Here is a 17,283-nt window from a genome sequence, read left to right on the forward strand (position 1 = left end):
CACAGAAAACAACACTTTTATTAAACTGAAAGAGAAGCTTCTTAATGGAACGTGCCTACAGAATAAAACCAGCAAAATTGGAGATTAGAGCCTCTGTTTCAACAAAATACACTTGTTTGCAAAACTCTCCCATTAATACATATAGAACTTACAGGCAAACCTGCATCAAATGGACACCTGTGTGGTTGAACTTAAAATGGTGATCTTTGCAGTAGGATGAATCCATTACTGGACTGTTCAGCCAGAATCCAGGCCAGGGGAATAGGGAAAAGAGAGACAGGGTAGAAATAGGAAGGCGAGGGTGGGGGTCGGGAGTGGGAGAGATAGACATGACGATGCTCACTTGCACCCAGAGCATTATTCTTGGATTAAACTAGGCCAGAGGGAACCAGTGACAACTGGTAAGACACACTCTCTAGCTGATGGATGGATGCAAACAGTGGCTTCAGATATGGGGAGGAAGTTCAGAAGCAGATCCCAGCCTGGCAAAGGCAACATCAACAGAGACCATTCTGCACTGCGGCCAAGGGAGTTGTGTGACAGACGCAGCCTTTTCAGAACTGGATGACTCAGCCATCAGCAGATGTCAATGGACCCTGAACTCTGCAAAAGGTCTGAGGCTCCATTCCCTCATCACCTCTGGCAGATGGAAGGATTTCAACTTGCACCAGGACCTTCTAAAAATCACCAGTTAGCTGGACCTCACATTTTTTTTTCCCAACTTCCCAAAATACTTTTCAGCTCCAGTTTCCAGGGTGCACAAGGAACTGGACAGGCAGACTATACAAACCAGAGACTGCAGAGATTATGAGCAAAATAAGCAAAGAGAAAGAGATTTAAAACAAAAATGGAACGGATTATTAAAATCTTGAAGCAGATTCACTAATTTTCAAGAGGAAACTGGAAAAATACTTGGAAGACACTGGAAAGAATCATACTTTTTAGGGTAAAACTCCAGCATAAGTGTGGGGTTTTCAAAAGAGCTGGCTGAATGGCCTCCCTCTGTAATGGATGATAACTGGCTAACTCAGATGGATGTAGTTCAGGCTCCAAGTGACCATTAAAACAGGCTTCTCTGCAAGTACAGTCAGATGAATAACACTATCCTGACCCACTGCACTGAAGCAAAATTACAGTTCACGGCTCACTCTTGTTTCTATAATTCTGTTCAAATTATTTAAAGTACTGGTCTGCCATGATTTTAAACTAAATTATTCACCTAAAGCAGACTCTGCATCAACACAGACCTGCAACAAATCTTTATATTTACTCTCTGCTTTTGATCAGGGGTCACCCCAGAGTTCACATGCTTCCTTTGTAGAAGACATCTTAAACAAAGAACATCAACATCTTGTACAATGACGAGGGCCCCAATACATTATGAAGGTACTTGTTTGTATTTTATATGTATGTATATATTCATATATATATATATATATATAAAAACATGTAAACATGATCTTAATTATGCAGAATGACTGAAATGAGAATCCAGGCGTTCCAAACATCAATGACGGGAGAAAGAGGGCCCTCATTCCCACTCCTCATCTCATTTTGTTTCCTTTCCCTTATCGCCCACTTCTCCCCCTGCCCCAGCTCCTGTCCCAGTTCACGGGGTCTGACCAGTATTCAGCATAGTTATGTTCACAGCTTCACTGTTCAAATGCTACTGGTCAGTAACGCTCTCTCAAATGCAGCTTGAATTGGGGCCCTTAGAATCCAACAGTTTAGAAATAAGAACTTTAGAGAACAAAACCTGCTTTTCACCTGCTGCCACTGGGTTATTCACCAAATTGGTACTGCAACAGAGGAATGAGCAAGCAAACCTCAGGTCTGGAGTTGGGGTGCTACGTTTGGCCTCAGTTTTCATATAGTCTGGGGCGTGGGCAGAGTTACACTGCTGAGCCTCCCAGTCAGTGTGTACAATCCTACCGTCCCTATTTGCTTCTGGATGGTAGGTCACAGCAGGGTTACGACGGTTCCCATGCTCTTTTCAATTCTTTAGTTCCTCCAGTTCCCTGATGCCCTGGCCCCTCGAACAGCCTTCAAAGATTCATGTGGACTTTCATCAGCAAGCCTATCGGTGACAGGGGGATCAGGGCAACATTTAAGCAGCACAAAATCAGGTGACTCTGGGATTTGTGACAGGATCGGAATTGGGGGTGTGTGGGGAGAGTTACTGTTTGGCCCCTTATACTTCCAGCACAGGAGAAGGGACACTGCATCAATGTGGGGCGTGCGGTTCTCTAGAGGAGCAGTCCACTCTGTCACATTCTGCTGTCCTCTCCCTATACCCTTCGAAAACAAAATATTTGTCCACTTCCATTTTAAAAGCAAATGTAAATTCTGGAAGTGGAGTTTCCTAAGTCAATAAACATCTTCAAAAATATTCTCATAATCTTTAAATGATGACGTTAAATCCGTACCCTGCATTGATCAAATCTCCTCTGAACTTTCTTTGCTTAAACAATCTCACTTTATCAAAGCATTCATAATTCATGCTACACATCAAATACCCCTTGTCTAAACAAACCTTAACTGGCACATTGGTACTGAGTTTAAAATATTTTCTTTACATTCGTAATGCAATAGTACATTGAAATTTGTCACTCTCCTCTTTCTCCTTATCATCATCTAGCGAAGCAAACACAACATTTGTATAAAGAGTGCAGCCTGCTATACTGTACTAGCTTTTATCCTGTGGTCTGTCTCTCAAAAGGAGACCAGTGCAATGAAATGAACCAGTAAGGGCTGCTACGCAACCCTGGGCTGTATCAATCATATGTCCATTCCTGGCTGAGCCCTGTACATTCCTCTTTATCAGTCATGGTTTCCTTTTGGGGTTGAAAAGGGGGATAATCCCATGGGATTCGGGGTGGTCTGCTGGCTCTCTTACAATTGGGGGTTTTCTCACATTTAATCCAGCCGGCTATCCGACTGCAGTGGACATTCCTGAGTAAAATCTTAACCTCACCTCCGCCTTCCTGCAGGAGTTCACCCAAAGTGGCTAGGAATCCTAGGGGAGAGGCCAAATGTAACATCCCAAGGCAGCTCCTTAACTTGACCAGATTTCCTTCGGATTCCTTTCAGGCCCCCCATTAATTTCTATCAAGCCTTGCATTCTCATTACTAGCCAAACACAAACCAATGCTTTAAGATTAATGGAAAATGATTAGCATTATCCCGCTTTTCTTCATGATATATCATGTTATAATTTAAGTTCAATTCTTATCATCCATCTAACCTCATCAACAATATAATATTCATAACATTATTTGGAAGAAAGCACATCTTGAGCTATTATTACTAACAACATAACATCCAAAGTTCTCAACCTTTTTAAGAAAGAGTTTAAGGTAAATGGTTGCAGCAAAAATGACTTTAACTGAACCAGCCTTATCTATTAACTAACTTATTAAATGTTAGCGAGCAATGTATTTAAATGTCTTAATTAATATACATAAAAACAGGGAAGTGTTCCATTCCCCTATGGACAATATCTCAAGAGGAGGATAGTGATTGGGGACTTTGCCACAATGATGCACCCCAGTTTTCAAAACCTCTCTTTGTAAATAGGATTCTGACACCTCCCAGGAGAATCTATTTATGTACTGTAAGCTGAACACTTGTACTAGATGCAGGAGCCTTGCTTCTGCCTAGAGTAAGGGCCAGGGTTACCAACTCTGGCTTATGTCCCACCAACCTCTCTGTCTGACATACACACATTGTCTCACTGCTGGATGGGTGAACCTACCTGATTTTATGCAAAATCAACTACACATACCAATTGCTTAAACATCAGGTCTAATATTTCTTTTTAAACTAAGTTTACTAGTAGCAATTTTAATTATGGAGCATCACAGTCAGAGGTGTAAGATTTTAGGGGTTCACTTTAATTGCAAGATCTAAGTTGATCACAATTATAACATGAGTCGAGGGCCAAGCTGAACGTTTAATGGTCCTGATTAGTTACGAGACCAAATGGAATATAACTTGGTTCCTCACTTGCTTAATCATGTCAAACTGATTAATTATTGAAAAATAACTCAATCCCCCAGAAGGAGATGTAGAAGAAACGTGTCAAATGTTTCAGCATGCTCCCTGCCAGTGTACACATGTCAGCAAGACTGCAGCTTCTTCAACAGATAAAGCTAATGAATGACACTGAGCAAAATGTAAAGAAGACTGAAGGTGACAAATAGAGGCATCACTTATTCCTGAAACACGCCTGTGAATGTCCTCCTGGATTTGATAGTAGCAGTGTCTTGTAGATTGTCCTGTACCTCCTGGAGAATCCTGGAATGCTGTCAACCTTAGGTGAGGCAAAGACCCCATTGTCTTAGTTTCCAGCGAATATCACTGACCCTCTAACAAACCAAGACTTCAGGACTGACAGCATGATCCTTTGTCCTGCCAACACCAACAGTAATTAATGTAAAAGCTTGGACTCAGAAATCCTACCAAAGTGAGTATTTGCTGGCTTCTACACTTCAGCAGGTTGGAAGGAGGGGAACAGATCAGCCTATAATCCATTGCCTCACCTCAATACCCAGGGTTTACAGCGCCTATTCATCCCCAAATCTTATGTCTTGCCAATAGAATCTGCAAATACATCCAGTCCAACACAGTGTCAACTTGACCTGACATCCAGGTAAATAAATGAGACACATTTTGAGAAAGTTGGTTTTGTACCAATGAGAGAACTCAGCTGTACTGTTCGATGAGACCAAAGTGCTTGTAGCACATATGACAAACATTCAAGGCAGGTCCCCAGTCTTTGTCTGTTCCTAAAATCTGTAACTTGAAAAATAAAGACACCAACAATATAAAATGTATTGTTATTGGGGAAGACTTGGTTCTATTGTAAGTATAGGATGTTAAATAGTTTCATGATAGCAAACGATTCAGGGTGAGAGTTTACAGCCACCTGCACTGAGCACTGGGTGGCTGAACAGTGGTTAGCATGATTTCCTTGCCAGGAATCCCTCTGTGGTGATAATGTCGATCCCTGAGGTGATTGGCATGGTGACAAATCTCGTTCCTTAAGCACCACGTACATAAACACTTCCCACAAACTATAACACTGACCGCAATCAAAGCTCTCACCGCAGGTCTGGGAACAGGATTTGTTGGTCCTATTGCCTGTTGCTCCTGGCAAGAACAAACCATCAGCTGGTTCAAAACCATCACCTGCAAACATTAACACTTTAACAAAGGGTGTTAAGGCTCACAGAATCAAGCTGATTAAACAGAGTTAAGATATGGCTAAACCATTGCAAACAACAGTAGAACAGGCTCGAGGGGCTTCCCTCACAAGTTTGTGCAAGACTTAAGGCTTAGAGCTGATCCAAAGTTCACATTTGCTTTCATCGTAAGGTTACTTCACCTCACTAACTCTCTCTCCCTACCTTCTTAAATATCTCCCTCTTTGACTCTGCTTTGGGCCGCCTCTTCATTCTATCACTCCCTCTGCACAAGGCCACATATGGCCTGACAATGAGCCATTCTAGTTCAGGGTAAAGTTTAGCACTGAAGGAGTTCCTCATTCCTTGTACTTCATTGTCCACACTATTCCATGAAATATCAGATACTTTCGTAATGTTACGCTTTCTCATGCACTGGAGAATGACATTACGAATATCCCACAACAGCATTTCATATTGCACTGTGTATTAGTTTGGACAGCCTTGGGTCAGGCTGTGAACGAATGAGACTTAAAAGGACCAAGCGATTAAAAGTAGACATCACCGTAAGTCCTCACATTTCACTTTGAATCAACAATATAGGAGTAGTATAAATGAAATAGAGGGAGGCATCGGAACATTGACATAAAGAGAACTTTACAGAAGTGATGGCTGACAATATGCGTACAATAGTATATCAATTTATATCTGTAGTTTCACAGATAGCTCTTTTCTCCTGGTGGCACAATTTAAAATGACAGAAAAATCAATGCGGCAGATGCAGCAAAGTATATTTCCACTTCTGTGATGTCATATTCTAGATCTCATAAATATATTTTTCAAAATTATTGAATTAAAAATGAACTTTGGGAGGAACCTTTTCATCCGGAGGACGGTTAAAATGTGAAACTCAATTTCACGTGGAGTATTTTGAAGGTGAACAGAATAGATGTTATGAACGTACGAATTGGAGTAAGGAACAGAAGGATATGCTGATAGATTGAGATAAGGAGCAGGTTTGTGTGAAGCCTTACACAGAAGTAGTCAATATACCGGCTGGGAAGATGGGGGAATTGGTCGGTATTTAGCAAAGAACACAAATTGAAGTTTGTGACAGAGAGAAAGAGAGAGACAGCTGTATCCTGAACTCTGACACCAGTTCAAATAAATGATATCTTACGATATTTTCTGTACAAATTGATTTGGATTTCCCCAGTTGTAAAGGAGCCGACCAAACTTCAAAGCAAAAGTGCCTTTGGTGGGAGTGGTGGAAGAGAGAAATGTTCCTGACTGAGAATAAGCTGTCTCCTTCCATTTCGTTTTCATTAAAACCAACAGGTACATTTGGATGATAAAGATAGTTTGGTTCATTTAATTCACCCTTTCAGAATGTCAACTTTAGTTCCTCTTGATTCAATGTTTATAAAGGTGTTCAATATCACGATCTTTCTGTTTAATGAACCAAACCTTGCTTAGTGACCTGGTCGATGTGACCAACACATTACTGAGACAGGACCAGGAAGGCATTGCTTCATGCCTCAATGCCGCTGGACTAGGTGAAGGGGGGATTAAAACAAAGTTGGGCAGAGTTTCTCCTTCTGGCTGCTACTCAGAGGATTCGCCTTGTTTGTTTTTTCACAAAGCACGTATAAGTACATGGTGAATACAGTAACCAGCTTTTTGTTCTCCCAACCTCAGAGCCGGAGTTCACACATTAAGAACGGCCAACCTGTGTATCTACGTAGAAGGATATTGGCAGGAATCAGCAAACTACAGGGAAGGAAATGGGAGAGGGGCGACAGGGTTGGGCATTGGTTGAAACCTGTAAGAAACTGCCCCATTTATTCTGTCAAAGCAGCGCAGTGGACAAATGCCTAATCAAGTGTTATCACTGGATTGACTGCTCTATGGTATATCAACCGCTCTGCTGGGCTATAACACATTGTTTTCCAAACAGCTCTGTTACAGGGAGAAAAATATACAAAATTGAAAATGTAAGCTATCTGGCCATATCTCATACTGAGAGAGATTAGGAGTTAATTTTCTCATTATGATTCTTCAACATAGGTTATTGCAAAATTTCAGCCCCCACCTCCTCTCCACAATACTGTCCTTTTGCAGGGATAAGCCCACCCATTGGTTAAAGATGACTGTTACTTGTTAATGACTGCATGATGGTCATAATGGTGCGCCACAGACTAGGAACTAAATATTGGAAGTCATCCATCAGTAGAAATCCTGGTCTCTGTCCTTCATACCATTTGAGTTCCTTTCACTATTCTGTCACACCATCTGCCCTCAGCTAACACAGTGCACTTATCCTCTTGAGTTTCTCATCACTATGGCTCAGCTCTGCCTCATATAAACACATGAAGCCATCCCTATGGGTCTAAAGTAATGTGGGTTCGTAAGCCAATCTGTCACTGTACACAGATCCCCAAACCCTCGTCTCTCACCCTGCCTAACCCCAGCAAGATCCAACACATCTGTAACAGCTGTGAGCACTTTTCTTTTCTGTCTCGATTTAAAGCTGTGCCTGCCTTTGTTACAGCTGCATTTAAACACGAGAGAAAAACGCAGCACACAAGGCAAGAGGGATTACCTCGGTGTAATGAGGTCACGGTTCATGATTGTACCCATCATTTAACCGAAAGCAATTTTCTTCTCTTTAGAATTTAAAAGGGTTGTAGCAACAATTAAAGTGAACCGGTCTTATCTGTTAATTTAAGTCCTTCATCAAAAAACTGTATTTGCCAAAATCACTGTCATTGGGTGCAATCAGCATGTCCTTTCTGGCTTTGGCAAATTTCAATTTCATTAACTCCTTGCGTTCAATCCACTCTTCCAGCTCGGCCTGGCTGTGGGCAAAACGGCATTTATCACCATCAGGACAGGATTTCTTCTTTTGTCTGGGGAACACAGAGTTAAAAACACAAATACACAATCTCATAATACAAGGAGGCAATTCAGTCCCTCATACCTGTCCAAACAGTCCATGGAATTAACACAGAAACATGGCAGAAAAAGCAGGCCATTCAGCCCAACAGATCCATGCCAGTGTTCATGTTCCATAGGAACCAGCTCCCATTCCGTTTGATTGGATCTCGGGTTTCCCAGCAACAGCTGCCATGGAAACAAGCATCAATGCTAACACTTGTGAGGCCCCTTTAAACCTTCACCTTTTTTAAAAATTCGTGGCATTGCCCAACAAACTTACTGTTAAGAATGATTCCTGTCTCACAGCGCTGGCCCCATTCCCCCAGCTCAGCCCCACTTTCTCAACTCTGCCCTACACTCCTGCACCTCTGCTACACTCCCACTCCCCCACCTTGACCCCCCACAATCCCCCACCTCTGCCCTCCCACATCTCTGACTCCCAGTTCTCCCCCATTCTTACGCCCCCCACACTCGCCCACCTCTGCCCCCCAACTCCCACATCTGATTCCCAAGCACTCCCTCACCTCTGCCCCCCCAACTCCCACATCTCTGACTCCCAGCACTCCCCATCCTTGCCCCCCCAAACGACCCACCACTGCCCCCCCCAACTCCCACATCTCTGACTCCCAGCACTCTCCTATCCTTGCCCCCCCAAACGACCCACCACTGCCCCCCCAACTCCCATATCTCTGACTCCCAGCACTCTCCTATCCTTGCCCCCCCCCAACACTCCCCCACCTCTGCCCCAATTCCCAATCTGACTCCCAGCATTCCCTCATCCTTGCCCCCCACACTCCTCCATCTCTGCCCCCACCACCTACACTCCCACATCTCTGACCCCTCTGCACTCTCCCACCTCTGCCCCACCCCATTCCCACATCTCTGTCCCCCTGCACTCCCCCATCTCTGCAACTCCCCCCCACAATCCCCTCACTTTCCCATTCTCAATTCTTGTACAGTTACAACATTTAAAAGACATTTGGATAAATTCATGAGTAGGAAAGGTTTGGAGGGATATGGGCCAAACATAGGCAGTTGAGACTCATTTAGTTTGGGAACATGGTCTGCATGATGAACTGCAGTGATGTATGACTTTTTGATTCTATGACTTGTGCCATACCTTGGAGTGACTAATGTATCTCAGGTCTCGCCCAGATCCATTTGCACCATACCTTTTAGAGTATTTTCTAACAAATACATAACCACATTTTTCCTGCTGAAATGCACCATTGAGAAAGTGGATTGTGACAAATTGCTCCACTTGCTCAGACATTTGTATCCGAGGCTGTTCTGAGACATGAAAGAGGACATTACAGGGGCCCTGACCCAAATTTTTAAATTCTCTCTGATGACAGGGGAGGTGCCAAAGGACTGGGGACAGCTAATGCACTTCCAGTGTACAAAAGGTCGAAACAGATCAGGAAACATTAGTGAGTGTAACATCAGTGGCATGGAAACCTGGAGAAAATAGTGAAGGGAAAATTAATCTCCATTCAGAATGGCAAGAGTTGATAAGGAATAGTCAAAATGGTTTTTGGGGTGAGGGGGGGAAAACGGGAACAAATCTGGTAGGACTTTTCGAGGAAGTGATCAAGTGCTTGGACGGGAATTGGGCAGGTGATGTAGCTTATATGAACTTCAGCAAGGCTCTTTGACAAGGTCCCACTTGAGAAACTCAATGAAGGTAAAAGCACATGGGATCCAGGGTAACTTGGCAAGATGGGTCCAAACATAGCTCAGTGGCAGGTGACAGAGGGTAGTCTGTCTGTGTGTGCAGTGGGGGGTATATCACAGGCATCAGTGTTGAGTTCCTTATTATTTGTGACATTCTTAAATGATGTAGATGATAAACTGGGAGGGATGAAAAACAAGTCTGCAGATGACACAAAGATGGGCCGGTTGGTTGACGGTGAGAAGGAAGCTAATAGGTTAAAGGAGGATATAAATGGATTGGTCGCATGGGCAGATCAATGGCAGATGGAACTTAACCCTGCTAAATGTGAGATGATAAATTTTGGAAGAAGGAAGTACTCCATGAATGGCAGGACACTAGGAAGCTCAGAGAAACAAAGGGATCCTGAGGGGCTTCTGCACAGATCCCTGAAGGTGGCAGGACAGGTTAACAGGATAGTTAAAAATGCAGATGGGACACTTGCCTTTATCAGTCAGGGCACTGACTATAAGAGCAGGGAGGTTATGTTGGAGTTGTACAGAAATTTGGTCAGGCCATAGTTGAAGTAGTGTGTGCAGTTCTGGCCACCATAATAAAGGAAGGATGTGACTGTGCCGGAGGGAGTGCAGAGGAGATCCACCAGGATGTTGCCTGGGATGGAATGAGTCAGCGACGAAGAGAAGCTGGATAAGCTTGAGTTGTTTTCTTTAGAGCAGGGAAGGTTGAGGGAGGATCTGATACAGGTTTATTAGGTTATGAAAGGCATGGACAGGGTGAGGAGAAAGCATCCATTTGTTCCGCTTGGTTGAAGGGGGGTCATAATTTTAAAGGGAAGGCGGTGGGGGTCTGGAATGCAGTGCTTCGGAGGGTAGGTGAGGCAGGAAACCTCACAATCTTTAAATAATACTTGGATGAGTTCTTGAAGTATCATGACATTCAAAGCTATGAACCTAGTGTGGAAAGTGGAACTAGTGTAGGTAGTCACATATTTTTAACAGTACAGATGTTTTGGCCAAAAGGCCTCTTCTGTGCTATATGATTCTACGATTCTACATAATATTTGAGATTCCTTTGCCAATGATATGCTCCTAACCATCTCAAGAGCAATTAGAGATGGGAAATAACTACTGGAGCTCTCAGTGACATCCATATCCCAAGAATAACTAAAAATAATTGCAGTATCGTTGCATACAGCCACCAATATTCCTATTTCCAAACTGCGTAAGATGAATTCCTGTCCCAATTTGATCCTCTCTACTTGCAGGCTAGTTCTTTGTGAACATGCTACATTGTCAGTAAAACAATATTCCCTTTTGGAAAGGACGGCTGTGACCTAGGTTTGCTGCTGTCCAATGGACAGTTTCCTTCCCCTTGCCCCCAGCCTCACCTCTCACACAGTTTGAACTCTCCCATAGGGAAACGATGTTGCCAGCAGTTCTGATCATCCTCAGAGTTGAACACCTTGTCTTTGTGCTTTTCGGATGTGATGTGTTTTGCCCACTGCTTCTCACTGTTGCTATTTTTCCCACAAAGCCAGCAGTGGTAGCCAATTTGCTGAAAAGTGATGACACAATAGGTTAAGGAGAAGGATTAATAAAACCAACATAATCTCTTGAACCAGGGATCTTTCATCTCTATTATGACCCTTGTTTTGCAACCAATAGGGCTTTGGTGAGGCCACTTTTGGTGAACAATACACTCTTTTGGTCTCCTTATTTAAGAAAAGGGCAGAAAGGTATTGGAAATATTTCAGACAAGGTTAACTCCATTGACTCCTGGGATTAATGGGCTGTCTTATGGAGAAAGATTGGACAGGCTGGGCCTGACTCTATTGGATGAATGAGTGGTGATCTTCTTGAGACATAGAAGATCCTGAAGGAACCTGACAGGGTGGATAATGGCAGGATATTTCCCCTTATGGGAGAAATGAGAACCAGGAGACGTAATTTTGAAAAAACAAAGAGTCACCCAATTAAGACAGAGATGAAGATTTTCTTTTTCTCTCACTAAGTCATTAGTCTCTGGAATTCTCTTCCTCAGAGAGTGGTGGAGTCAGGGTAATAAATATTTTTAAGACTGGTTTTTTTAGATCCTTGACTATGAGGAGGTCAAAGGTTATAGGTATAGAGATTTAAAAAAGTGTATACCACAATGAGATCAGCCATGATTTTATCAAGTGGACTACTTCCGTTCCCAAATTCCACTCCCCCCCCAACCCTATCTCTATAACCTTATTCAGGGTTGTGTCATAGTGATTTCTTCTCAAATGACCTTGCAGTGTAATCATATGGCCCTGAACACACTCAGTTACAATAGTCTTTGGTCAGCACAGCTGCATCATGCTGATATTCTCATCCCAAGTACCTCCTTTCTTTCAGGATTTGGAGATGCCGGTGTTGGACTGGGGTGTACAAAATTAAAAATCACACAACACCAGGTTACAGTCCAACAGGTTTAATCGGAAGCACTAGCTTTCAGAGCACTGCTCCTTCATCAGGTGGTTTCTTAAGGCCTTACTTTCAACACCTTCTGAAAGATCACCTCTTCCTTATGCCCTTAGTTCCGTTCCATTTTACAGTGGGGTATCTGTTGTCCACTCTTTCTTTTGTTTGTAAAGTATACAGAAGGAGGAACATGATAGAAGCGAACAGTGCTCCCACTGCTGGCACATTTTGGTAAGTGGACAGGACAGTCGAACCATACATCCAGAAACCTCAGTTCCCAGACAATGCTGGTGGAGCTGCTCTCGGTTAAAATAACAACAGAGAGATCTTGAATCCCATCCCCCACCCTTCAAAAGGACTAGAGGAAGTTAACAAAAGGAGATTAACTGGTCTCCTGCTTCTGGTCAGGATCTGGTGAAATAGTTATGTGTGGCTTGATAGTGGATGAGTTCAGATTGAGCTTAGATGTGCTGAACTCTTTTTTCAGATAACCTACAGACTGTCCAGTTGCACACATGAAGTGTCGTCCTGCAGAGCAGTGCCTGAGGAACAGCCAGTACTTTGGAGTGGTCTAGCAAGAAAATTGAGAAGGGAAGGAATGAGGCGGGTGCAACTGAATTGTTTGAGGTTTGCTCTGAAGTACCTGATGACCACAACCACCTGATGAAGGAACAGCGCTCTGAAAGCTAGTGCTTCCAATTAAACCTGGTGTTGTGTGATCTTTAACTTTGCTCTGGAATGGGCTTTATTACACTGCAAGGAGCCTTAAGATGAATAATACATTTCAGAACGAGTGAGGAAATAATCTTGTGCAGACACACAGCGTATTGGGCGGTCAATTCCAAACCTTTCTGCATCAAGTTTTGGATGATTAATAAAATCTTGAATGCAAGAAGCCCAATGTTAAAGGTACTGAAGTAATGCAAAGTGCCGAGCACAGAACTCAAGCTGACACACCAGTATCAGTACTGAGGGAGTGCTGCTTTGTGTTATTTTGGATCTGGCATGTGACAGAGATTCCATTGTATTCATTTCAATGAAAGCCAAGTGAGTTCTAGTGAAGGGTTAGCTCACAATCAACATCACAAAAGCTCATACTGTGGATTTTATCACAATGCTGGTCACTGGAGCTTGCACTACAAATTCACTGTCCTAAATTACAACGGAGACCATCCTTAAAACAAATTGCTGAAACAAAGATGCATTTGTTTGAAGCTTTTCATTTTACACTCATCAGGACAGTTTGCAAGAATACCAATAAAAGAAGAATGCCCAACTTTGATACTCACTCCCTCCTGCAATAAAGCCCAAAATTTAGTTTGCCTTCCAAATTATTTGCTATGCCTGTACAGCATTTAAATTTAATGCTGATCTTGCTAGTTGTGCACCTTCTCTGCAGCCGTAACATTGTATTCCTCACTCTATTCTAATACTCTTACTCACTTTGTAGGGTATGATCTGCCTGTACCGCACGCAAAACAAAACTTTCACTGTAGCTAGGGACATGTGACAATAAGAAATCAAATCAAATGCTAACTAAAATCTGATTGAAGATTTGTAGCTCGGGTATCCATTGTTGTGGTTCTGCTCGCCGAGCTGGAAGTTTTTGCTGCAAACGTTTCGTTCCCTGGCTAGGGAACATCATCAGTGCGGTGGGAGCCTCGTGTGAAGCGCTGCTTTGATGTTTCTTCCGGTATTTATATTGGTTTGTTCTTGCCGCTTCCGGGTGTCAGTTTCAGCTGCAGTGATTTGTATCTGGGGTCCAGGTCCATCAACAGACACATCGACCTGGACCCCAGATACAAATCACTGCAGCTGAAACTGACACCCGGAAGCGGCAAGAACAAACCAATATAAATACCGGAAGAAACATCAAAGCAGCGCTTCACACGAGGCTCCCACCGCACTGATGATGTTCCCTAGCCAGGGAACGAAACGTTTGCAGCAAAAACTTCCAGCTCGGCGAGCAGAACCACAACATCAAATGCTAACTTTTTGTGATTCACGTATGAGACAACCTAGATTCTTTTGTAATATTGGCTACAGAATATGATGCATCTCAGGTCTTGTTCGACACAAAATCCTATCAATAGTTGAAACACTGGAGGTTAGGGCTTATTTTCCCAGAACCTTAGTTGCTGTACGTACCCCCACATCAGCGTAGTCGGTGGGCATGTGGATCTGCTTCTCGCTCTGCTTAGTGTTGAGTTCAGTGGGCTCCCCAGTCATCATTGGCTTCTGGTTCTTCAGCCACATCTCATACACTTGCTGCATGTCATACACTGCAATGGGAAGACAGCTCAAATATTTAGTGTACAGAATTTCAGCTCTTAAGTGCTGCATTTTGGATGAGATTTTAAGCTGTCAACTTCTTGGGGTGTGTGTAAAAGATCTAATTTCAAAGGAAGAGATGGTGTTCTGACGCCGTTGCTCCTGAGCCAACATCACCAGAACAAATTACCAGGTCATTCATCCCACTGTTGTGTGTAGGAGCTCAGCAAACTGCCCTCCGTTACAAGTGATTGTGCTTTTTAAAGGAGATCATTAGCTTGAACGGGTTACGGTTCTTTGGTGATATATCAGAGAACTACTACTACTTATGAACAAAACTAGCAAAGGTCAAGAGAGAAAGGGGGAAAGTTAGGTTCGGCGAGACATGGAGCAATCACAACAAAGTAAAAACAAATCCGCTTACTTTTAGTTTCCTTCATGTATGTCCAGGCATCAAGCTCCTCAAGACTGTGGGCAAATGAGCAGTTTCCAACATATTGGCACTTTTTCCCCTTTGCAACATGTGTACACAACTGAAAAATAAATCATATTGATTTATGTAAAAGCATTTAACCAAACAATAACTGTATTAGACTGCAAAATCTCTGAGCATGACATGAAATGACTACTAGTTAAAGATAAATGAACAGAAGAGAAAGCAGTGATCTGTTAAATGGGCGGCCCCATGGCACAGACCCAGTCAGCCCAGTGGAATCACTCTTTGCTCAAAGTGTTTGGCTTGATAACTGGACTATCTGCTTTCCATTCAGAGGCAGGATACGGAGAGAACCATGTCCCAGACACAATTCCCTCCTCCTCTCTTGTCCATGTATCACTGGACACAGCGTCACCCACATTGCTGTCTCTGCAAAGTGACTGAAAAGAACAAGCCACTCGACATTTTGGAACTGTTACCTCATGACCACTTGAAGGCCAAGTTACATTCTGACTGCCGTGGTTGCTTCGGTCCTCAGCAGCCTGCTCGGCATCTCACCAAAGCAGCAAAATTTGACATTACAACATTGTGAACACCCTCATTGCAGGATCATGCTGCCTATCAGCTTCAGCTCAGAGATCATGTACTAAGTTCCACTGCAGAGAGTGGGCCACATAATCACAGACTGACACTTCAGTGCTCTATTGAGTGAATGTTTCACTGTTAGAGGTGCTGTCTTTCGGATGAAACATTTAACTCAGGCCCCTGGCTGTGCCCTCAGGATGTAAATGATCCCATTAAAGAAGAGAACTGGGGAGTGTATCCCGGTATCCAGCCTGATAAATATACTTTAACCAACAAAAATAGATTAGCTTGTCAATAGTATATTGCTGCTTGTGGGAGCTTGATGTGCCCCATGCTTTGGGAAGCAGCTGCATGCTGGGAAGGCCACTGGAATAGCAATCTAGAATCCCAGACTAGTGTTTAGGGAACACGGTGGATGGTGAAACTTAAGCTCAATAAGAAAATCTGGAATCTAGCGGTGACCATGAAACCACTGCCAATTATCATAAAGAAACATCGGGTTCATTCATATACTTTAGGGAGGGAGATGTGCGATCTTTGCCCAATCTGGCCTACATGTCACTCCAGACTCTCAGCAACACGAAAGATTTTTATCTGCCCTCTGGGTAACTAGGGACAGACACCCTCACCCAGTGAAGGAATAAAGAGAAATTAATTGTCAACATTACAAAGTGGCCGCACGACAAATGTACACTCGGAGTGTGCTGAGGTCATCACAAAGTGTAAAGCAGAACGAGTGATGTATTTGTTTCTTTACTCACGTCATACTGTTGTGGGATGTTCCTGCAGGAAGGCAATGGGCGGATAGCAACCCACTTCTTCCGCTCACTTGACATCACCAACATTACCCGCCGCTCCTTGGTCCATCTGGAGAACAGGAACATACACCATTCAGGACGCTACACTTTAGAAAGTTCCTGAATACTTCAGAGGCGGCAGAGAAGAAGAGTAACAGTACAGTTCCAAGATATAAGAACTCAAGAATTAGGAGTGTCATTTGATAGGATCATGGCGGATTGAACTATGACCTTAACTCCACTTTCCTGACCGACTGCCTCATTATTTTTGACTCTGTTGTCGATCAAAAATCCACCTAACCCAGCTCTGAATATATTCAATCATCCAGCCTCCACTACACTCTGTCCCTTTTTGTCCCACTGTGGTGTACTTCCACCACATGGACTGCAGTAGTTCAAGAAGACAGCTCACTATCAGCTCCTTCAGGGCAATTAGGGATGGACTATAAATGCTGGCCAGCGACAACCATATTCCATGAAAGAAGAGAAAAATCCTAAAGACTAACAGCCCTCTGAAATGGGAGTTCTGTAATTTTAAACGGTGTTCCCTAATTCCAGTCTATGTCCGACCAGGGACAACATCCTCTCAGTTTCCACCTAAACCGGTCCCCTCTGGGTCTTGTCTAACATGGAGATGGAATAGCTGCAAGGGACTATTAGTGGCTAACAATGGGATCCTCTAGTGATCTTCTCTGTTTCATTAAAATCACCTCTCATTCTTCTAAACTCAATGGGATTACAATCATGTGATTATATTCCTTGGAAGTGAGAGTGGTTGAGAGTGATTTAGTGAAAATGTTCAAGATATCAAGAGAATCAGTAGGATAGAGAATTGCTTGACTTGGGCTCTTTTTTTAAATTTAAAAAGCTGCAGACATGCCATGTATTTCAACTTCAGTGGGTGGCACGGTGGCTCAGTGGTTAGCACTGCTGCCTCACAGCACCAGGGTCCCAGGTT

The 17,283-nt window shown here is 43.2% G+C and overlaps 1 protein-coding gene across 2 annotated transcripts in view; it reads right to left on the reverse strand.

Moving 5' to 3' along the window:
• The window catches only part of zc3h7bb (zinc finger CCCH-type containing 7Bb), an 86,683-nt gene continuing 69,400 nt past the window's right edge, over window positions 1-17,283 (reverse strand). For both annotated transcript variants that reach the window (XM_060849659.1, XM_060849658.1), the window contains 5 exons: window positions 16,290-16,395; window positions 14,932-15,040; window positions 14,385-14,518; window positions 11,180-11,346; window positions 1-8,092 (listed from right to left, as the gene is read on the reverse strand). In XM_060849659.1, coding sequence (XP_060705642.1) covers window positions 7,903-8,092; window positions 11,180-11,346; window positions 14,385-14,518; window positions 14,932-15,040; window positions 16,290-16,395 — 706 coding nt within the window. In that variant the 3' untranslated portion in view covers window positions 1-7,902. The remainder of the gene's footprint in view (window positions 8,093-11,179; window positions 11,347-14,384; window positions 14,519-14,931; window positions 15,041-16,289; window positions 16,396-17,283) is intronic.

The sequence above is a fragment of the Hemiscyllium ocellatum genome, chromosome 33 (assembly GCF_020745735.1).
Source record: "Hemiscyllium ocellatum isolate sHemOce1 chromosome 33, sHemOce1.pat.X.cur, whole genome shotgun sequence".
Lineage (NCBI taxonomy): Eukaryota > Metazoa > Chordata > Chondrichthyes > Orectolobiformes > Hemiscylliidae > Hemiscyllium > Hemiscyllium ocellatum.